The sequence below is a fragment of the Oncorhynchus clarkii genome, chromosome 13, assembly GCF_045791955.1.
Source record: "Oncorhynchus clarkii lewisi isolate Uvic-CL-2024 chromosome 13, UVic_Ocla_1.0, whole genome shotgun sequence".
NCBI classification, from domain to species: domain Eukaryota; kingdom Metazoa; phylum Chordata; class Actinopteri; order Salmoniformes; family Salmonidae; genus Oncorhynchus; species Oncorhynchus clarkii.
In genome coordinates this window covers 47,655,189-47,679,164 of record NC_092159.1, presented here as the reverse complement: position 1 = coordinate 47,679,164, position 23,976 = coordinate 47,655,189, and the positions used below count along the sequence as shown (strand labels likewise).

Sequence of the window (23,976 nt, the reverse complement as noted above, 5' to 3'; positions counted from 1 at the left end):
GTGGCCGCCACTACTGTATAACACAATACAGTCAAGGGCAACGGAACAACAAAAGGAAAAATAAATTAGACGGCTTTAGCTAGAGGCATCTGATGAGTTTATGGAAATTAAAAGTTATGGAAATCACAGCCGACTGCAAGGCCTCGCGCACAACCACAAGGCGGGCGAAGGAACACAATACTGCATTTAAATGAGCAGGGAATAATAAACATGTAACAACCCAGTAGCCTGTACCACCTCGTTGACGCAAGGTCAAATAGTGTTTTAGAAAAGACATGGCGGAGGTTTATAGGAACCTCTCACAGTAATATCGCCGATCGCCATATCAGTTATAACTTATGTCTTTCTCCATTTCAGCAACACAACTTTAAAAGGTTGAGTAGAACGGAAGGAGTGACAGAGTGGCTGGTAAGACAATCACTGGCTGGAGAAGGGCTACTGTAGTATGGTTGTGTGTAGCACCGTTCCTCATGAACACACTGACATCCTATGGTGAATAAGGGTAACTTCAACAGTACCATCTGAAACAGTAGTCATCATTGTATTACACAAATGCTGAAAATAGGCAGTGCTTTATTGTTCAGTTTCAATAAAATGGGAAACATTTCACTTCCCTTAAAAAAGAAAGAACAATGGTATTGAAAGAAAGAAGAGGATGGTTTGCAAGACATCTCCATATGCATTTATTCATTCAGCAGATGCTCACATAGCAGATGTTCCACTTCCAGAGAAATCTTAATGTCACAAATTATAGATACAGATAAAAAAATGTACATGTATATTTTAATAATATATTCCAGTGCTTTAAATGCAGTACTAGAAGGTGGTCACAGGTAGGAAGTCCAGTGTTCCTCCACATGGCATTAAGGACAGGCTATCCTTGTTCCATACAGTTCATAACACTTCTCTCATCCCATTGGGTAAGGTTAAGTCCTCATTGGCAGGGGTTGGTACAGCACTGGTTTTTCTTTAAGGCAACAGGGCAGAAGTCAACAGTATCAGAAGTCAGTTAGATCCTAAATGGGATCTCCATGTTGCAAAACTCAAACTCCTTCACCTCCTATTGGCTGGATGCTACCTTGATACGGTGGAGCTGGACTGTGATTGGCTAGAGGTGGTGGTGGCGGCACTCAGCTGGGAGAAGCCACTGTGACTGGATTCCAGACTGGTCATAGAGCCCCTGGACAGACAGACAGACAGGCAGACAAACACACAGACAATAGATTACATATCCATCAAACACCTTTTTCGTAGAGCACTGTTTCCCTAAGAATCTTTATAAACACCCTTATAAATTAGCACAAGTACATTTTCCCCACACAACTACACACGGACTAAAAAACAAGCTGGCCTAAAACATTTACTCACTGACATGCAGCAGCCCTACACACTAAGCACCACCATAACAATACACTGCGTTATCCAGTATAGTGAATGGTGACTGACCTGAAGTCTTCGGAGCCCAGCACCTCGGTGTAGAACATGACCTTACACTTGTGGGAGGAGACCTGCAGGGAGGCCAGCACGTCGTCCACCCGGGGCAGGCTGGAGGTAGAGCAGGCCGGGGAGCAGTGGAACCGCCATTGGAGGATGTAGAACCCGGGCCACCGCGTCACATGGGAGCCCTGGGGAGAGGAGGAGGGGACAGGTGAGGTCGAGGGTCAGAGGCAGCATTTTCATTCAAACGCAGGCTATAGCTAATAGCACATTCAATATCGAAATGACAGACTTTATGTAATAGAAACCCATTAGAATTCCCTCACATGTAGGCAAATACTTTTGAAGGCGTTGCCCACTGCCGAATGACACCACATGGAAGTGACTGCAATGATTATTGAGCTACGCAAGGAGGAGGAATGATAGCCTACAAATTGAACGTCAGCTCCTTGCATGTCTCCCTACTGGACCAGGCATTAGATTAGAAGAGGGAAGCTAAATGACTTCCTCTAAATTCTCCTCCTTGGTGGACTTGTATGACATCTCTGTAAATGGTCTATTAGAGATTAATCTAGCAAAATGTAATAAAACACTTGAATATTTATCCTCTGTATTCACACAGCTTTGTCTGTTAGACTCACTGGCACGGGAAACTTTGTGGGATGGTACCAGTTGATAAAATGTTGCAAGTTTGCTAGTGAGAGTGTGAACTGAAGACAGACAGCCGGAGTAGACAGATGATGGGATTGAAAGACAACCTGAACCAACTTCCATGCGTTGCAATGTTTTTATTTGTCAGCTTTTAGAGAGAGATATCTATATCTATATCATATATCATATATATATATATATATAAATAAATAAAAACCGTCCAAAAGCCAGTAATTTGAAAATAAAAGAGAGCCAGCCGCACACTCTAGGAGCTCAGATGCAAAAATGCCAAGCTGTCTTCATCAGGGTATAATCACAAACCCTGCGGGATGACTCGTTTATATAGTGTCAAAGGACACACGTGTCTGTAATCATGACGTATCCCTGACGTATCAGATTGTAAATCAAGCAAAGCTTGTTTTTCATTCTTGGGTAAATTATGGAAAGATTTGGATCCCTGTTTATTCTTAAGGAGAAGTCCAACATCATTTCCCACAAGTCTGCAATATGTCTCGATAGAGTGATTGCGATTGGCTGGAGGTATAAAATAACTCTTGCTTCTAAAAGGAGACGGAGTATGTGCAGGAGAGCAACCTACTGGTTCAATAGAAGTGTCAGAATTAGGGGAGCTAAACTATTCCCTTTTTTGTTGTTTGTAAACTTGTGTAGTCAAATGAATCTATGATCGTATGCTATTCATTTGTTGTTTGTATGCTGTTCTTTGTATGACATTTTAATATTTGATTATTAACCAATGATATTAGGCCACTCTTGGCCATGATTACAGACACCTGTGTCTTTTGACACTATATAAACGAGTCATCCCGCAGGGTTTGTGATTATACCCTGATGAAGACAGCTTGAGTGTCGAAACGTTGGTCAATTTTTTTTTGCATCTGAGCTCCTTGCGGCTCTCTTATTTTCAAGTTTCTACTCCGCTAGCCAGCACCTCATCTTAATAGGTGTGCGTTTCTTTTTCTTCTAGATCAAAAGCCAGTAATTACCAGCTAACAGAAACACTGGTCAGAGACACTGCATAGGGATGAAGAGACCAGATATGAGCACTGCACAGAACTCCCATTGACATCAGTGGATGTTTCAGTTACACTCACATCTTAGGATTCAGCCCTAAGGTTGGTGGTTAGTCTCCGTAGTGTAGTGGTTATCACATTCGCCTCACACACAAAAGGTCCCCGGTTCGAAACATGTTTTTTTTGTACCTGAACACTCTCTCCCTCCTTGCAGGTGAGTGCTGTCTCCACCATACTGTAGTCTTGCCCCAGAATCCAGGATCTGTCAATCAGCTGCATGTTGTTGGTGGCTGGCGACACGATGCTGCCGTGGGCCCCTTGGACGTCCCTCTTGGGGGGCTGGGGCGCCCTCCTGGAGTGGTAGATGTTGAAGATGACATCCCCTTTACACACGTCAAAGTCCCAGGTGATCACAGAAGAGGGCTCGGAGATTTCGATCAGCAGCTGGAACAGGATCGGTAGTGAGTGAACACAGTAGGACAAAACTACAGACAAATGATCATTATGGGTTTTTACAGCTTTTTGCTGTAACGTTGTATTTCTCCACTAGAGGGAGCAACCTAACCCACTGTTTAAGTACAGTCAACTGAGAAGCTGGAAAACACATACTGTAGTTACTGTTTAGATCAGGTTACCTCATGTGGGGCCCCCTTGAAGACACTGGCAGTCTTGTAGATGGTGTCTGTCCACAGCCGCAGCTCCTCACTTTCCAGCGCCTCTGCTGTCCTGTACAGAGATTTGGGGACCATACCTCCTTCAGGGATCTCACACTGAATATGACATGACAGAGGACACAAGAGACACAATCAGCCCCCAGTTCTAGTAAAATGTCTAATAAGATGACCCACAGTTAACTATATTATGTACTAGCAGCATTAGTCCATATGAATGCATATGCATGTAGAAGGGTACTGTCTACAACAGCCAGATGAGATTCCGGTCTGACAGACAGACTCACCAGGCAGTCTCCTCCCAGGAAGTCAGGGATGACCTCTCTATCGATGTAGTCCACCAGACCTCCAGGCCCCTGGTAGTCATTCGCAGCATACACCAGGAACTTCTTCCTGGTGTTCTCGTCAATGAATGGACTGACCTGAGAACAGACACTCAGGGTCAAAGGTAGTCTCATATGTTTTCTCTGCACATGCAATTGAATGCAACGGAACGTGATCAAGTTGGAGAGAGAGAGAGCGAAAGCACTGTACAATGTAATGTACACTACAATGTGTGATGTTAAAGGCTCTCACCAGGGTCCAGAGCACAGGGAAGACCCGTGGAGCCCTCAGTATGAGCAGACATCCCAGGGTCTCTGGGTAGTTGGCCTCCACCACCTCTATGATCCTCAGCAGGGCTTTAACCCCTGGACGCCACAGGTGACGCATGTTTAACCCCTCCAGGTCCACCAGGCACGTCCAGCAGCTGAGACAGGAGGGTTATAGGACATACTGAATACATACTGCATTCAGGGATGAGAGACATAAGAGGAGTGAGTGTGAAATGGTAGCTACCTGATGGGTCGGCCAAAGACTCTGGTGTTCTCTTCACAACGCCTCAGACCTTCCTCGTTGATGGACAGGACCTGGGGGAGAGTGAAGAGGTGAGAGGTTAGGGGAAGGGAGAGCATTTGCGTATAGTATGTGTTTATGTGTGTGTTTATACCCAGCATCTGGGTGTGTGTGTGTGTGTGTCATACTCACTTGTCTCAGAAGGGACTCCTCGCCCAAGGCGCGTACTAAACCCTTGGTATCCATTTGACCGAGTCGCAGAATGTACAGAGGGCGTCCATCTATAGACAGACATGGACACAAACACGTGACCTCACTGTTAAAGCTACGGAGGATCAGTAATGATCATGACATTAAACAGACGCAGACAGTATTCAGTTAAATCAATAGAGAAACCGAGTCAGATTGTGTTGACCATAATCACATCTACAGTATCCATTTACAACTCACATTAAAGTCATTCATGTAAATATAGGCGTTTTACGACCAGCTGTATTTGCTTTTAGGTGGGGGTTATTGTTATTATGGTTACTATGGGCCACTTCCTGGTCCTAGATGTCCAATTGGCTATCAGCTAAATGGAGATAATGGGTCATTTCCTCTGCCCAGACTTTTCTGACACATGCCAGATCTTACAATGCCTGGACAGGTATTTTACATCTCTGCTAACCACATCATATGCTATAGCAATATGTCAGTTGCTGACACAGCAGGAGAACGCGACCAACAGCTGCTCGTCTGACTCATGCCCACAGACTGGGAGATTTCCGTTGACACATAGTAGGCAGGTTTCCATTGACCCAGGTTTATACAAATATAAAAACCTTGTGGCAGTGTAATGGAAACAGCAGCTGTAGGAGAAACGCTCTAAAGATCACCAACATTGTACCATCTGTTGGACAGGGGCAGATTTTTATTTTGTCCAACATTCTTTATTGTAACAAATGATAGAAACGGTGCTTTCGAATAAATGATTGCCCAATCATTTTGACAGTTCGCAGGTCATGTGACATTATCATGTAACTATAAAGCTCCACTCCACATTTAATTCTAAATGCCTACTGCTTGCTAAATCAAAATGTTCAACTATACAAATACTGTTTCTTTGCAGGACAAGGATTGCCCTGACTTTCAAGAATGCCTGAATTGCTTTGCCTTGCTTTTCTGGTTGTTTCACCATCCAACTACTTCTGAGCTAGAGGAGTACAAGTTTCACCATCCAACTACTTCTGAGCTAGAGGAGTGCAAGTTTCCCCATCCAACTACTTCTGAGCTAGAGGAGTACAAGTTTCCCCATCCGGGCCTCCCGGGTGGCGCAGTGGTTAAGGGCGCTGTACTGCAGCGCCAGCTGTGCCATCAGAGTCCCTGGGTTCGCGCCCAGGCTCTGTCGTAACCGGCCGCGACCGGGAGGTCCGTGGGGCGACACACAATTGGCCTAGTGTCGTCCGGGTTAGGGAGGGCTTGGCCGGTAGGGATCTCCTTGTCTCATCGCGCACCAGCGACTCCTGTGGCGGGCCGGGCGCAGTGCGCGCTAGCCAAGGTGGCCAGGTGCACAGTGTAGCCTCCGACACATTGGTGCGGCTGGCTTCCGGGTTGGATGCGCGCTGTGTTAAGAAGCAGTACGGCTGGTTGGGTTGTGTATCGGAGGACGCGTGACATTCAACCTTCGTCTCTCCCGAGCCCGTACGGGAGTTGTAGCAATGAGACAAGATAGTAGCTACTGCAACAATTGGATACCACGAAATTGGGGAGAAAAAGGGGTAAAAAAAAAATCATATTTAAAAAAATCCATCCAACTACTTCTGAGCTAGATGAGTGCAAGTTCCCCCATCCAACTACTTCTGAGCTAGATGAGTGCAAGTTTCCCCATCCAACTACTTCTGAGCTAGATGAGTGCAAGTTCCCCCATCCAACTACTTCTGAGCTAGATGAGTGCAAGTTCCCCCATCCAACTACTTCTGAGCTAGAGGAGTGCAAGTTTCACCATCCAACTACTTCTGAGCTAGAGGAGTGCAAGTTTCACCATCCAACTACTTCTGAGCTAGAGAAGTGCAAGTTCCCCCATCCAACTACTTCTGAGCTAGATGAGTGCAAGTTCCCCCATCCAACTACTTCTGAGCTAGATGAGTGCAAGTTTCACCATCCAACTACTTCTGAGCTAGATGAGTGCAAGTTCCCCCATCCAACTACTTCTGAGCTAGATGAGTGCAAGTTCCCCCATCCAACTACTTCTGAGCTAGAGGAGTGCAAGTTTCACCATCCAACTACTTCTGAGCTAGAGGAGTGCAAGTTTCACCATCCAACTACTTCTGAGCTAGAGGAGTGCAAGTTTCCCCATCCAACTACTTCTGAGCTAGAGGAGTGCAAGTTCCCCCATCCAACTACTTCTGAGCTAGAGGAGTGCAAGTTTCACCATCCAACTACTTCTGAGCTAGAGGAGTGCAAGTTTCACCATCCAACTACTTCTGAGCTAGAGGAGTGCAAGTTTCCCCATCCAACTACTTCTGAGCTAGAGGAGTGCAAGTTCCCCCATCCAACTACTTCTGAGCTAGAGGAGTGCAAGTTCCCCCATCCAACTACTTCTGAGCTAGAGGAGTGCAAGTTCCACCATCCAACTACTTCTGAGCTAGAGGAGTGCAAGTTTCACCATCCAACTACTTCTGAGCTAGAGGAGTACAAGTTTCCCCATCCAACTACTTCTGAGCTAGATGAGTGCAAGTTCCCCCATCCAACTACTTCTGAGCTAGATGAGTGCAAGTTTCACCATCCAACTACTTCTGAGCTAGAGGAGTACAAGTTTCCCCATCCAACTACTTCTGAGCTAGATGAGTGCAAGTTCCCCCATCCAACTACTTCTGAGCTAGATGAGTGCAAGTTCCCCCATCCAACTACTTCTGAGCTAGAGGAGTGCAAGTTTCACCATCCAACTACTTCTGAGCTAGAGGAGTGCAAGTTTCACCATCCAACTACTTCTGAGCTAGAGGAGTGCAAGTTTCCACATCCAACTACTTCTGAGCTAGAGGAGTGCAAGTTTCACCATCCAACTACTTCTGAGCTAGAGGAGTGCAAGTTTCACCATCCAACTACTTCTGAGCTAGAGGAGTGCAAGTTTCACCATCCAACTACTTCTGAGCTAGAGGAGTGCAAGTTCCCCCATCCAACTACTTCTGAGCTAGAGGAGTGCAAGTTCCCCCATCCAACTACTTCTGAGCTAGAGGAGTGCAAGTTCCACCATCCAACTACTTCTGAGCTAGAGGAGTGCAAGTTTCACCATCCAACTACTTCTGAGCTAGAGGAGTACAAGTTTCACCATCCAACTACTTCTGAGCTAGAGGAGTGCAAGTTTCCCCATCCAACTACTTCTGAGCTAGATGAGTACAAGTTTCCCCATCCAACTACTTCTGAGCTAGAGGAGTACAAGTTTCCCCATCCAACTACTTCTGAGCTAGAGGAGTGCAAGTTTCACCATCCAACTACTTCTGAGCTAGATGAGTACAAGTTTCACCATCCAACTACTTCTGAGCTAGAGGAGTACAAGTTTCACCATCCAACTACTTCTGAGCTAGAGGAGTGCAAGTTTCACCATCCAACTACTTCTGAGCTAGAGGAGTACAAGTTTCACCATCCAACTACTTCTGAGCTAGAGGAGTGCAAGTTTCACCATCCAACTACTTCTGAGCTAGAGGAGTACAAGTTTCACCATCCAACTACTTCTGAGCTAGAGGAGTGCAAGTTTCACCATCCAACTACTTCTGAGCTAGAGGAGTACAAGTTCCCCCATGGCACAGTCCATGACATACATTGGCACATGAGAAATGTTTGTCATTTCTTGCATTCTATCCATGCTGACTTTTGCAAGCTACCTGAGACATGAAACGGATCGGTGGGAGTGGGCATACAGGCTTATTATTAATGCACAATTTGCCAAAATGGATAATGAAAACATTTCAATCACTTAACTTTGTGTTCAACACTTGGTTTTTGCAAAAAAAAAAAAAAAATGTTTTAGGTGTGACGTCATTACATCCAGCTGTTTTTATCAACACAAAACAGTGGAACAATGTTCATGGAAACATAGCTAGTGATGTCACTTCCAGAGAAGCAACCAGACATTACAGTTAGTCATTACCAATACATATAAGAGCTGGGATACATTCACTAGAAACCAAGCGGAAGAAAACACTGTGAAACTGGTGGTGCAGTACTTCCTGAATTTGTGCAATAAGAACACTACTTTCCCATTTCAAAATATATTTTCATCTTCTGTCTGTGCCCGTTGAACACAATCCTGCTCTGAGAGGTACATACCTCTGTCGTGGTGGTGCCAGCCCCCCGTGTAGTAGTCGTGTAGCAGCTGAGGTCTCTCGCAGGAGTCCAGCAGGAAGTCCACCTGGTGCTGCTTCCTCCAGGAGAGTGACTGACACAGGATCTCCCGGGCCTTCTCCAGGTTAAAGTCCCGGGCCCGCAGGAAACGCAGCACGTGCTGGTCCTTAGGGATCTAAGGGAGGGAGAGGAGTTTGTGTTTATTCAGATGTTGTGGTGTGTGTGAGTCGGATGTGAGTTTTACTTACATCTATGTTGTTTGGATTCAAGTTTTGCTCGTTTGCAGCTATTTGAGTCAGAGTTTGAGTGTTAGGTGTGTTCATACACGTGTCCAACCTTGCCCTTGTGGGTCTCTTGCAGCCACTGGCGTAGTCTTATAAGACAGCTCTCCTGCAGCGGCGTCAGGTCTCCTAGGTAACGCCTGATGTAGTCTGCATCCAACTTGTCTGCAATCGAAACACAGACACAGTCAATTCACACACATACCCAAATGCATACCCACAGTCTACCAGCCCAATGCAGCCCAAGGCAAGGCCAGAATGTTTGCTTTCAGAGCCAGTGGAATGGGATTGGGACTTCAGCCGTGACAGATCCCTCAGATTGTGTGTGTTTATTATTGTGTTGATTCTGACTCAGAACACTGACCATCTGTGGAGCCAGCCGGTAGATCTGTGGGGCTGGCAGTGGGTGGGGGGGCCTGAGGGGGGCTCCAGCGGGGGACGTGGGTCACCCCCTCATCCTCCAACTCCTTCAGGTAATACTCTATGATCTCTTTGCCCTGGAGGACAGAGCACATGACTGCATAAGGACAGTACAGGTAGCGAGTGTAATGAGCAAACACTGTGAGCAAATACTGCAGGTTTGTTTAGACATGCGCCTGGCCGCATACGAGCACAGCCCATTGCGTGACAAAGCTGAGCAGGATATATGGCCCAACAGGTAAATGTGAGAAGATCCTGGTTAACACACTCAGTTTACACAAATCTGCCAAACTGGATCACAGAAGGCCTGGAAATAGACTGCGCAAGCATGCTCATGTAACACTGGGTCTATATGGGGGAGCAGCATGCTGGATGATGATGGTATATCCTATAGCCTCATCCATCCCCCACACTGACATGTATACTGTACTCACATGCTCACAGACAGACACATGAACACACCTTTTTAATACTGTTGGCATATTGCTTCATGGCTAGCTTCTCGGCCGCGTTCTCAAAGCCAAAGAAGGACTTGATGTCCAGACTGGCTGTCTGCTCGAAACACGTCCACTCCTCATTCTCCGGGTGAACCTGTGGAAGAAGCACAACTCATCACAAAACAGACACCAAATGGATGAACCCTTTACACTGGTGGGAATTGGCCTATATGGATAGGGCTAAATTGAAATGTTTCTACTGGAAGAAACATGAAAAGCATACGCGTAAGCATGGTAGCAATTGAAAGGGAACAGTTTGGAGAATATGGGAAAATTGTTAGGCCACAAACATTACACATTTACTATATTTTTCGGCACATTTGTTGATCAAATCTGAAAATACTCTGGATACATTCAGTAACATGATGAGATTATTCCTGGAAAATGTGGGTAGGTGCAACATAAGAGGAAAAAAGTGACAAGGGTTTGAGTGAGAGGGCTAACTGACGTCTCCAAGCAGCCACACACCTCTCCAGTGTGCAGTCCCTACGTAACTTCCATGCACTTAAGACTCAAATAACAGTCCTCAACTATGAGGTGCTTTACTTTGGCTCGCTTGTAGTTGTTATGTAAGGAACACAACCCTGCATTCCTACAATCACAATGACTGCTGTTGCTTACACAATCCAAAAATGTCCCATTATAAATCGCAATCTGGGTCAGATGGGCATCGATTGAAAGCTTGTTCTATTGCCACCATGACAAGCAAAGTTATAAAATAGGATTTTACAGTGTTAGGCTTTCACAGGGTAACTCAAAGAAACAGATGGGTCATTTTGGTGAGCATAGAAAGGAGTCACACGTGCATTAACGTACACGTTCCACTGAGACAAACACCGTCTCCTTCTGTTCAGAACAACCAGGGTATGATGCCATGTCATCTGGTAACTGTACATCAAACATAGGGATCATAAACACTGACACTGTATATGACATGAGTTTTATGATGTGGAAATGTGATGTGCACATTCGGACTCACGTGTGTTTGGCTTGTATGACATCAAAGTGGTATTTATTACCATCTTCAACGTCTCATCCTTAAAAATACACAGTCCTCTTAATTTAAACACAGAGTCCTCTTAATTTAAATACACAGAGTCCTCTTAATTTACAGCATTTTCCTCACTCAGGCAACTAAAAATGTACACAAGTTGTCCAATTATCAGGAGGGATGGGGGCAACGTCCTGTCGCGTGCTGTGCTAAAGTTCAAAACCCATTCTGAGCTGTGAAGTTCAGAGCCTGAGCTCTGTCATTAATAGGCGCTTATCAGTCCCCAAAGCTGACTTTTTCAACCTATATATGGGTACAAGTGGAAAGGCCTACAAACCCTGTTGCAGTGATAAGAGAGTATGGCTGCATTTACACAGGCAGCTCAAATCTAATATATTATAATCACTCATAGCCTTCACACATTTAAGAAAATAAAGAGCGTCAAACACACACAACTACTATATTTTGCTAGTCTTTTGACCAATCAGATCAGCTCTGAAAAAGATCTCATGTGCAAAGACCTGATATGATTGGTGAAAAGACCAATGAGTATACAAAAGATCAGAATTAGTCTGCCTGTGTAAAACGCAGCCCATGTAACCGATGATTATTATAGTTGTGGGGCACACCGTGTAGTTGCAGATCTCATGGACGATGACTCTGTTGGAGAAGGTCTCGTTGACGACCTCGATGTGCAGCGCCCTCTCCCTGCGGTCCAGAGTGTTCTTATGGATGAAGTACAGGTAGTCCACACCAGCCATCTAGACACACACAGTAGACCACGGTCAATCAACTCTGGACAACACTACCACAACAACAACACCCCTACCGGGATATTCACGTCTGAGGGGAAATAATCACTAATAGCCTTCACATTAGAAAATAAGAGAATCAAACAGACACTATTATACATTGCTAACTTGAGTAGCTTCACTGCTCAAGAGAAAGGTTAAAGGTAAGATACCCTTTTGAACAGCCGGGGGGCGTCTGCCTCCACCTTACAGCGCCTCTCAATGAACACAGTGGCTCCGTCATCACTGTGCTCCTCCTTCACCACCTCACTGTCCACAAAGATGGGGATCAGGGGGCAGTTTGGAAACCTCCGCACATAGGCCTAATGGGAGAGAGGGAAGGAGGAAGAAAATATACAATATTACTCACATGATGAAAACAAAACGCAATCCATGACATACAGTGAAAGTATTTTCTGGGTTATAATCACTTTGATTAAAAAAAAGGCCACCGTTACTGTTTTTGTTTCCATGGCGAAGGTGGGGGGAGTTGCGCTTCAAGGTAAAATAAATTGCATTACAAGCTGCTATTCTATCACACCTGCAATTACGTCTGACAGAAAAACAGCCTGCGTTGTTTGCAGAAACGTCTTCGTTGTTGTGATATTGCAAACGGACATGGCAGTTTCACCATTAAGCAGTCATCTGGCAAGGACAGGGTCTTTTATACAAGAATGACTGTAGAGTCTGAATGGTTTGAGCTACAAACTATTAAAAGCTATATATGAAAAGCTGAGACTCTCACAAACATGTTTTGCCCTATGACTCTCACAAGCTGCACTAGAGTCAATAGAAGGTAAAGGGTTCTTCTACATAGCAGATCCCAGTACATTTATTTATTTTATTTAACCTTTATTTAACTTGGCAAGTCAGTTAAGAACAAATTCATATTTACAATGACGGCCTCCACCGGCCTAACCCGGCCAACGCTGGGCCAATTGTGCGCCGCCCTATGGGACTCCCAATCACCGCCAGATGTGATACAGCATGGAATCGAACCAGGGTCTGTAGTGACGCCTCCAGCACTCCATCAGTGCCTTAGACTGCTGCGCCACCCGACAGCCCAGTGTCTACATAGTGTCTATAAAACTGTAATAAGCTCACAGTGTTGCTGTCCAACTCCAGACTCCACACAGTTGTCAGAGACTTGTTGGATAATCATTTAAGTGCGCAAAAAAAATTCTGTACGTACATCAAATTCATTTGATCGGGTGTTTGTTTTGGCGGACCAACGATGAAATTGGGGACTTTGGATCGGTCTCTGTCCAGCCGTCTGTACGTAAGTTAGACACACGCGATCTCGACAGCATTGGCCCGATGTTGACTAAACTTGGGTGAATGATGCGGCATTTACAATGCATCTTTCGTGGAGGACAACATGGGGCGGCAGGGTAGCCTAGTGGTTAGAGTGTTGGACTAGTAACCGAAAGGTTACCGAGCTGACAAGGGGATTTGATCTGTCGTTCTGCCCCTGAACAGGCAGTTAACCCACTAGGCCGCCATTGAAAATAAGAATTTGTTCTTAACTGACTTGCCTAGTTAAATAAAGGTCAAATAAAATAAAATGTTTACTGTTGCTTTGTTATTGACATTTGTCAATAAAACTCATGAATGCAACTGTTTATTTAAAATTGTTTAGTGTTCCACTTGTATCCCTGGTTGTCCTGAAAAGAAAATGGTCAAACACTTGACTGCGAGGTTAAATATAAGGGCTGGACATGCAGATAAATGAAAGTCAGATAAACAAAAAGCTGATTTTTGCTGGAATCTGATAGGGTGAAACCCCAAATTAGCACAATGGTGCAGAGTACACAGAGATCAATCTGCTGACACACACATAAAACACCCACCCTGTTCAGAGTCACTATCTAGGTTTCCGTCCAATTGGCGACAGATTTTCATGCAATTATTAGAATAGAACATTTCCCACCAGTGGTGTTTCCACCAAACTGACTTGTTGCGTCGTCCGGGTTAGGGAGGGTTTGGCCGGTAGGGATATCCTTGTCTCATCGTGCACCAGCGACTCCTGTGGTAGGCCGGGCGCAGTGTGCGCTAACCAAGGTTGCCAGGTGCACAGTGTTTCCTCCGACACATTGGTGCGGCTGGCTTCCGGGTTGGATGCGCGCTGTGTTAAGAAGCAGTGCGGCTTGGTTGGTTGGGTTGTGTATCGGAGGATGCATGACTTTCAACCTTCGTCTCTCCCGACCACGTACGGGAGTTGTAGCGATGAGACAAGATAGTAGCTACTAACAATTGGATACCACAAAATTGGGGAGAAAAAGGGGTAAAATTCAACAACCACAAAAATAAATAAATACCTTTGGATGGGGCCAGTGTCCTCTGACCCCCCCTGTCTCAGTCTCCAGTATCTATGCTGTAATAGTCTATATGCCAGGAAGCTAGGGTCAGTCTGTCCTAACTGGTGTACTGTGTGATCTTAGCTATGATCCCGCTAAAGCCCCCCCCCCCAAAAAATCAGCCACACCTCAAAACAAGATATGGTATCAACAGCAAGCTGAACTGAGCCATTTACAATTCCCCACATGGCAGCTTGTCATTCTTGCTAACAAATCTGGCCATCCAGAATCACAACAACACGCTGACTTCTGCCCCACGCACATCGTTTTCGTGACGTTGACAGCTAACCTATCTATGGAACCCTGACCTGTTCACCAGACGTTGCTACCGTGTCGTGCTGCTGATCCAGTTTCTGCTGCTCTGCCTGCGGCTATGGAACCCTGACCTGTTCACCAGACGTTGCTACCTTGTCGTGCTGCTGATCCAGTTTCTGCTGCTCTGCCTGCGGCTATGGAACCCTGACCTGTTCACCAGACGTTGCTACCTTGTCGTGCTGCTGATCCAGTTTCTGCTGCTCTGCCTGCGGCTATGGAACCCTGACCTGTTCACCAGACGTTGCTACCGTGTCGTGCTGCTGATCCAGTTTCTGCTGCTCTGCCTGCGGCTATGGAACCCTGACCTGTTCACCAGACGTTGCTACCTTGTCGTGCTGCTGATCCAGTTTCTGCTGCTCTGCCTGCGGCTATGGAACCCTGACCTGTTCACCAGACGTTGCTACCGTGTCGTGCTGCTGATCCAGTTTCTGCTGCTCTGCCTGCGGCTATGGAACCCTGACCTGTTCACCAGACGTTGCTACCTTGTCGTGCTGCTGATCCAGTTTCTGCTGCTCTGCCTGCGGCTATGGAACCCTGACCTGTTCACCAGACGTTGCTACCGTGTCGTGCTGCTGATCCAGTTTCTGCTGCTCTGCCTGCGGCTATGGAACCCTGACCTGTTCACCAGACGTTGATACCTTGTCGTGCTGCTGATCCAGTTTCTGCTGCTCTGCCTGCGGCTATGGAACCCTGACCTGTTCACCAGACGTTGCTACCTTGTCGTGCTGCTGATCCAGTTTCTGCTGCTCTGCCTGCGGCTATGGAACCCTGACCTGTTCACCAGACGTTGCTATCTTGTCGTGCTGCTGATCCAGTTTCTGCTGCTCTGCCTGCGGCTATGGAACCCTGACCTGTTCACCAGACGTTGCTATCTTGTCGTGCTGCTGATCCAGTTTCTGCTGCTCTGCCTGCGGCTATGGAACCCTGACCTGTTCACCAGACGTTGCTATCTTGTCGTGCTGCTGATCCAGTTTCTGCTGCTCTGCCTGCGGCTATGGAACCCTGACTTATTCACTTGTCATGCTACCTTGAACCGGACCTGCTGTTTCCACCCTCTCTCTCCAGCACCGGCCACCCCTCAGAGCCTGGTTCCTCTCTAGGTTTCTTCCTAGGTTCCAGCCTTTCCTGGGAGTTTTTCCTAGCCACTGTGCTACATCTGCATTGCTTGATCTTTGGGGTTTTATTCTTATTCATTCCTTTACACTTTGTGTGTAAAAGGTAGTTGTGAAATTGTTAGATCGCTTGTTAGATATTATTGCATGGTCGAAACTAGAAGCACAAGCATTTCGCTACACTCGCATTAACATCTACTAACCATGTGAAGGTGACCAATAAAATGTTATTTGATTTTGATTTGAATATGAAAAACAAATCTGTTTACATAAACGTTCCCGAGGACGGAGGAATGTTGTCATCAGTGATAAGCGGTAAACCAACTTGCCAGGTTTGGTGTGATAATGGTGTCAGGACAGGAGTGATACTGTAATGGCTGTCAGTGGGCCAAACCAAGGATCAGTCAGTGGGACAGTCAGTCAGAGGACAGAGGAAGCCTCTAGTCTGGCTAGGCCCTCTATCTAGTTTGAACTGCTGTCATTAGAACAGCCTTTTTACAGACAGGCAGCCCCACAACCTTTAAATCAACTGACAATCTTTGAAGTGCCTTTGAATCACGCTGACAGTGTGTAAATGGAAGTAGAACAAAACATTCCCAGACATTTAACAGATGTTGCCGAGACTAGAACTGAGATAAGAACTCCTGGGGGTCAAAGGTTGGGTTTTTTGGTATTTGGTGAAGCAGAGCCACGGCTGCAGTTAGAGAAAGAACAGAGCACCTGACTTCCACTGTAATCAGGTTGCGTAACACAGGACACTTACAAAATAAACAATTTCAGCGTTTTTAACGAACTAAGCTTTTGTTCAGTAATGACCTTTTCCAGCGCTGGCCTTCTTATTATACAATGTAACTTGCTTCTGACTTAATAGATAACCCCAAAGAACAGGAAGTGGCACAGCGTCTCAAACAGAGCAGAAACAAGGTAAACAGATGCCAAGACAGAGCCAAGAGCTTAAATTCAAGAGTTTAGAAAATAAAAATGGATATAAATGTTAAGATATAATGATTGCATTTTAATGGATTTTGGGCCAAGCTATTCACCTTAAAACACAGTTAGGCCGTGCACTGAACAGATGTGGGGGTTGATTTGATATAAACACAGCGTGTTTTGTCTGAGTGAAATTGTACTAAGCCACAACTTCCCCCCCGGATGGAGTAGTCTTATCAGCCCTAACAGGGCAGACAAGCTGTGGCGGTAGGCCAGGCAGCAGACGGGACCAAGCACAGCGAGGAGAGGCCTAATGACACCCAGGGCCTAGTTCAGAGAGCAGCCAGTCAACCACAGCTAAGCAGGAAGTCACAGTGGGAACAGCAGACACAGACAGTCTACTACAACTAGGCCCAGGGGAGAGACGAGAGAAGATAGAAATGAGAGAAGAAATTATATGGAGGAGGAGCGGCGACTGGAGTACTGCTTGTTCTGTGTCACAAGCCAGAATGCACCCCATATTGGCCATCTGGGTGGCGCAGTGGTCAAGGGTAGTGGTCGAACGATTAATCGGAATGGCCGATTAATCAGGGCCGATTTCAAGTTTTCATAACAATCGGAAATCGGTAATTTTAGACGCCGATTTGGCCGATTATTTAACTAGGCAAGTCAGTTAAGAACACATTCTTATTTTCAATGACGGCCTAGGTACAGTGGGTTAACTGCCTTGTTCAGGGGCAGAATGACAGATTTTTACCTTGTCAGCTCGGGGATTCAATCTTGCAACCTTACAGTTACCTAGTCCAACGATCTAACCACCTGCCTCATGAGGAGCCTGCCTGTTACTCGAATGCAGTAAGAAGCCAAGGTAAGTTGCTAGCTAGCATTAAACCTATCAATCATAATCACTAGTTAACTACACATGGTTGATGATATTACTAGTTTATCTAACGTGTCCTGCGTTGCATATGATCGATGCGGTGCGCATTCGCGAAAAAGGACCGTCGTTTCTCCAACATGTACCTAAGTATAAACATCAATGCCTTTCTTAAAATCAATACACAGAAGTATATATTTTTAAACCTGCATATTTAGCTAAAAGAAATCCAGGTTAGCAGGAAATATTAACCAGGTGAAATTGTGTCACTTCTCTTGCGTTCATTGCACGCAGAGTCAGGGTATATGCAACAGTTTGGGTTGCCTGGCTCGTTGCAAACTAATTTGCCAGAATTTTAAAACTAATTTGCCAGAATTTTACGTAATTATGACATAACATTGAAGGTTGTGCAATGTAACAGGAATATTTAGACTTGGAACGGTTCCATATTTCACTGAAAGAATAAATGTTTTGTTTTCGAGATGATAGTTTCTGGATTCATTAATGACCTAAGGCTCGTATTTCTGTGTGTTATTATGTTATAATTAAGTTAATGATTTGATATTTGATAGAGCAGTCTGAGTGGTGGTAGGCACCAGCAGGCTCGTAAGCATTCATTCAAACAGCACTTTCATGCATTTTGCCAGCAGCTCTTCACTGTGCTTCAAGCATTGCACTGTTTATGACTTCAAGCCTATCAACTCCCGAGATTAGGCTGGTGTAACCGATGTGAAATAGCTAGCTAATTAGCCGGGTGCGCGCTAATAGCGTTTCAAACATCACTCGCTCTGAGACTTGGAGTAGTTGTTCCCCTTGCTCTGCATGGGTAACGCTGTTTCGAGGGTGGCTGTTGTCGATGTGTTCCTGGTTCGAGCCCAGTTAGGAGCGAGGAGAGGGACGGAAGCTATACTGTTACACTGGCAATACTAAAGTGCCTATAAGAACATCCAATAGTCAAAGGTTAATGAAATACAAATGGTATAGAGAGAAATAGTCCTATAATTCCTATAATAACTACAACCTAAAACTTCTCACCTGGAAATATTGAAGACTCATGTTAAAGGGAACCACCAGCTTTCATATGTTCTCATGTTCTGAGCAAGGAACTTAAACGTTAGCTTTCTTACATGGCACATATTGCACTTTTACTTTCTTCTCCAACGCTTTGTTTTTGCGTTATTTAATCCAAATTGAACATGTTTCATTATTTATTTGAGGCTAAATTCATTTTATTGATGTATAATATTAAGTTAAAAGTAGTGGTCATTCAGTATTGTTGTAATTGTCATAAAAAAAAATGTAAATTTTTGTATTTTTTTAAATCGTCCGATTAATCGGTATCGGCTTTTTTTGGTCCTCCAATAATTGGTATCGGCGTTGAAAAATCATAATCGGTCGACCTCTAGTCTAGGACACTGCATCGCAGTGCTAGCTGTGTCACCAGGGACCCTGGGTTCGAGCCCAGGCTCTGTCGCAGCCGGCCGCGACCGGGAGGTCCATGGGGCGACGCACAATTGGCCCAGCGTCGTCCGGGTTAGGGAGAGTTTGGCCGGTGGGGATATCCTTGTCTCATCGCACACTAGCGACTCCTGTGGCGAGCAGGGCGCGTACGGGCTCGGGAGAGACAAAGGTTGAAAGCCATGCGTCCTCCGAAACACAACCCAACCAAGCCGCACTGCTTCTTAACACAGGGCGCATCCAACCCGGAAGCCAGCAGCACCAATGTGTCGGAGGAAACAGTGCACCTGGCGACCTGGTTAGCGCACACTGCGCGGAGTCGCCTCTTCACTGTTGACGCTGAGAGTGGTGTTTTGCGGGAACTATTTAATGAAGCTGCTAGTTGAGGACTTGTGAGGCATCTGTTTCTCAAACTAGATACTCTGATGTACTTGTCCTCTTGCTCAGTTGTGCCCTGGGGCCTCCCACTCCTCTTTCTATTCTGGTTAGAGCCAGTTTGCGCTGTTCTGTGAAGGGAGTAGTACACAGCGTTGTACGAGATCTTCAGTTTCTTGGCAATTTCTCGCATGGAATAGCATCCTTTCTCAGAACAAGAATAGATTGAAGAGTTTCAGAAGAAAGTTTATTTGTTTCTGGCCATTTTGAGCCTGTAATCGAATCCACAAATGCTGATGCTTCAGATAGTTAACTAGTCTAAAGAAGGCCAGTTGTGTTGCTTCTTTAAATCAGAACAACAGTTTTCAGCTGTGCTAACATAATTGCAAAAGGGTTTTCTAATGATCAATTAGCCTTTTAAAATGATAAACTTAGCTAACACAACGTACGCACTCCTATGTAGATATATATTTTTTTAATTAAAAATGAAATCAGCCATTTCCAGCTCCGATAGTCATTTACAACATTAACAATGTCTACACTGTATTTCTGATCAATTTGATGTTATTTTAAAATGGACAAAAAAAGTGCTTTTCTTTCAAAAACAAGGACATTTCTAAGTGACCCCAAACTTTTGAACAGTAGTGTATGTATGTATGTACAGTGGGGCAAAAAAAGTATTTAGTCAGCCACCAATTGTGCATGTTCCCCCACTTAAAAAGATGAGAGAGGCCTGTAATTTTCATCATAGGTACACTTCAACTATGACAGACAAAATGAGAAGAAAAAAAATCCAGAAAAATCACATTGTAGGATTTTTAATGAATTTATTTGCAAATTATGGTGGAAAATAAGTATTTTGTCACCTACAAACAAGCAGGATTTCTGGCTCTCACAGACCTGTAACAACTTCTTTAAGAGGCTCCTCTGTCCTCCACTCGTTACCTGTATTAATGGCACCTGTTTGAACTTGTTATCAGTATAAAAGACACCTGTCCACAACCTCAAACAGTCACACTCCAAACTATGGCCAAGACCAAAGAGCTGTCAAAGGACAACAGAAACAAAATTGTAGACCTGCACCAGGCTGGGAAGACTGAATCTGCAATAGGTAAGCAGCTTGGTTTCAAGAAATCAACTGTGGGAGCAATTATTAGGAAATGGAAGAGATACAAGACCACTGATAATCTCCCTCGATCTGGGGCTTCACACAAGATCTCACCCCGTGGGGTCAAAATGATCACAAGAACGGTGAGCAAAAATCCCAGAACCACACGGGGGGACCTAGTGAATGACCTGCAGAGAGCTGGGACAAAAGTAACAAAGCCTACCATCAGTAACACACTATGCCACCAGGGACTCAAATCCTGCAGTGCCAGACGTGTCCCCCTGCTTAAGCCAGTACATGTCCAGGCCCGTCTGAAGTTTGCTAGAGAGCATTTGGATGATCCAGAAGAAGATTGGGAGAATGTCATATGGTCCGATGAAACCAAAATATAACTTTTTGGTAAAAACTCAACTCGTCGTGTTTGGAGGACAACGAATGCTGAGTTGCATCCAAAGAACACCATACCTACTGTGAAGCATGGGGGTGGAAACATCATGCTTTGGGGCTGTTTTTCTGCAAAGGGAACAAGACGACTGATCCGTGTAAAGGAAAGAATGAATGGGGCCATGTTTCGTGAGCTTTTGAGTGAAAACCTCCTTCCATCAGCAAGGGCATTGAAGATGAAACTTGGCTGGGTCTTTCAGCATGACAATGATCCCAAACACACCTCCCGGGCAACGAAGGAGTGGCTTTGTAAGAAGCATTTCAAGGTCCTGGAGTGGCCTAGCCAGTCTCCAGATCTCAACCCCATAGAAAATCTTTGGAGGGAGTTGAAAGTCCGTGTTGCCCAGCAACATCCCCAAAACATCACTGCTCTAAAGGAGATCTGCATGGAGGAATGGGCCAAAATACCAGCAACAGTGTGTGAAAACCTTGTGAAGACTTACAGAAAACGTTTGACCTCTGTCATTGCCAACAAAGGGTATATAACAAAGTATTGAGATAAACTTTTGTTATTGACCAAATACTTATTTTCCACCATAATTTGCAAATAAATTCATTAAAAATCCTACAATGTGATTTTCTGGATTTTTTTCTCATTTTGTCTGTCATAGTTGAAGTGTACCTATGATGAAAATTACAGGCCTCTCATCTTTTTAAGTGGGAGAACTTGCACAATTGGTGGCTGACTAAATACATTTTTGCCCCATGTATGTATATGACATTGTGGATTGGTATATTTCCTATGACTTTTGCAACCACCTGCAGAACTACTACTGTACCAGTACATCTATGCAGTGGTGATCGGTGACTGAAATCAAGAATGATGTATATTACAGCAGGGCAAGTGGAAAAGCTAATATATGGTATTGCATTTAACAGAGAGCATCGCTTTAGTCAAGATGCCTGCAAAAATACTAAAGGCAAAAAGTTACTAATTAAATCGTACTCTTACAGTGTTATCTGCTGCCACGACTAATTAGGTTGGGTGAACAGAAATTCTGCAGACTGTGTTCTCAAAACAAAAAGGTGGATAAACAATGATCTCACCAACAAAACACTAGAACATGACATAATACAGTGCCCAGGGACACTGTAATACAGTGTATAGAGATATATTGTATGAGATGAGATAGGTTTCTATGCAGCCAAACCACACTTTGTTCCTGCAGCACAAAACACTGGCAGTCTGACTGCCTGGGTCCAATTTGCACAAGAGCACTGCAACCTCTCACAAGTATCCCACACTACCCACCCACACATATATGCATAGACAAAGCATCAGCCTAAACACACAAATGTACATAACTTACCGCCATTATCAGCTCAAAGGGGTGTTTGTAGACCCTTACAGGTGACTGGTACTGTTGCACCATGGCTGTAGCTCAACCTCTGGCGCTCTGCCCTGAAATGCACAATAGACAAACCCTAGTGTTAGTTAGAGATCACTTGACACAGAACTGAAGAACAGGAACAAACAAAACATCATCTGCACATCATAGGTTCACATCATCATGAAGCAAAGGTCAGAGGAATGGGATTTGTAAAGACAACAAAGAGAAATGCTGTATCATCAGCTCTAAAACCAACTAGACAGCTGGCTTGATGCAAAACGCTTGATTGTCCACAATTGCAAAGGCACTATTCTTTAGGTCATAAACAAACTGTAGTAGCTGATTTGATTGGTTAACATGCTGAGATCAACGGTAATCACAGGATGATGACCATAATGATACAATCAGCTACTGAGCCAGACCAAAATCATTTACCTAGCTGGGATTTGAGAAAAGTGGCATCTATCATCATCTAGGCTAAGCCTACAAACTCACAGTGGCATTGTGTTATTTTCTTAGTCCATTGTATACAGTGAACAGCTGACACAGATACAGTACAGTAGACTAGCTGTAATTTGGACTTCAAAATAAAGAGTGGTTTTGATGGCATAGATTTCTAGTTATAAAAACAAAAAATGCACAAGAGTACATTAGCTACATTATCACGCTTGTGCAATGACACTTATTTCCACTAATTGAGTATATGAATAATTGTATTATAGATCATAACTATTACAATCCACAACACTAGCTTGCCTGTTTCTCGATACGTAAGCGTAAGTTATGTATGTCTCTTGACAACTTCATTTTGATGACAATCAAATCGGCAAAAAAATATATTTAGATGGTCGACATTTTCAGAACGAATTCTACTCCCTCAGACATTTGCGAAATGACTAGGCCTTACACGGCGAAAAATGTACCTAAAACTTACCAGATCGATGACTTTCGGAGATAAGTCACGTGATGTTTGTCAGTAGACGATCTACTTATATTAAATCCATGGTACGCTCCAACAAATACGTAAATAAAGCGACTTTCTGAGACGGGTTTGATGTTGAATCCAAAGCAAGCGGCCGGCGTAGCTAACGCCGCCTCTTTTGACTACGTCACATACTTGTGTAACATATTGTCATGGAGCAGTGTGTTTTTCAAGTGAGGATAGGCATTACTGGGAATAAGCTAAGGTAACATTGTTGAAACTATTGACAGAAAAATAAAAGGTTGCAACATTGTATATGATGTCATGAATGAATGAAACCATCATAGTAGCCGAAGGAAATATACTGTGTGAACTGGTTACATTTTAAGAAAACGGTCTGTAGATGGCGCTAGAGATTCACTATTAACACTGCATCAAGACAGTATAGCTGTTTCCATGAACTTGACAAGTGATTTTTTTTGTCAACATTTAAAAAGTTTGCATAGAAAATACACTGAACAAAAACATGAACAGCGACGTGTAAAGAGTTTTTTCCATGTTTCATGAGCTGATATAAAAGTTCCCAGAAATGTTCCATACAAACAAAAATATGATTTCTCTCCAATTTTGTGAACAAATGTGTTTACATCCCTGTTAGTGAGCATTTCTCATTTGCCATAATCCATCCACCTTACGTGTGGCATATCAAGAAGCTGATTAAACAGCATGATCATTATACAGGGGCACCTTGTGCTGGGGAAAATAATAATAAAATGTGCAGTTTTGGCACACAACACAATGCCACAGATGTCTCAAGTTT

General features: G+C 44.4%; 1 protein-coding gene across 2 annotated transcripts; it reads right to left on the bottom strand.

Moving 5' to 3' along the window:
- Nucleotides 1-553: 553 nt before the first annotated feature.
- On the bottom strand, nucleotides 554-23,340 carry LOC139364933 (SEC14-like protein 1). Of its 2 annotated transcripts, none has more exons than XM_071102181.1 (17): nucleotides 23,169-23,340; nucleotides 22,214-22,305; nucleotides 12,101-12,250; nucleotides 11,766-11,897; nucleotides 10,111-10,239; nucleotides 9,593-9,725; nucleotides 9,284-9,393; nucleotides 8,933-9,122; nucleotides 4,817-4,905; nucleotides 4,628-4,698; nucleotides 4,367-4,538; nucleotides 4,078-4,212; nucleotides 3,755-3,889; nucleotides 3,309-3,563; nucleotides 1,447-1,625; nucleotides 1,079-1,180; nucleotides 554-967 (listed from the first exon to the last, which is right to left on the bottom strand). In XM_071102181.1, exons 2-17 carry the CDS (start codon nucleotides 22,274-22,276, stop codon nucleotides 895-897), a joined length of 2,118 nt encoding a protein of 705 aa, XP_070958282.1. In that variant the 5' UTR covers nucleotides 22,277-22,305; nucleotides 23,169-23,340; the 3' UTR covers nucleotides 554-894. The 2 variants fall into 2 exon arrangements, with proteins under 2 accessions (XP_070958282.1, XP_070958283.1); XM_071102182.1 differs by having other exon boundaries at nucleotides 1,058-1,180; nucleotides 23,169-23,336.
- Nucleotides 23,341-23,976: the final 636 nt, after the last annotated feature.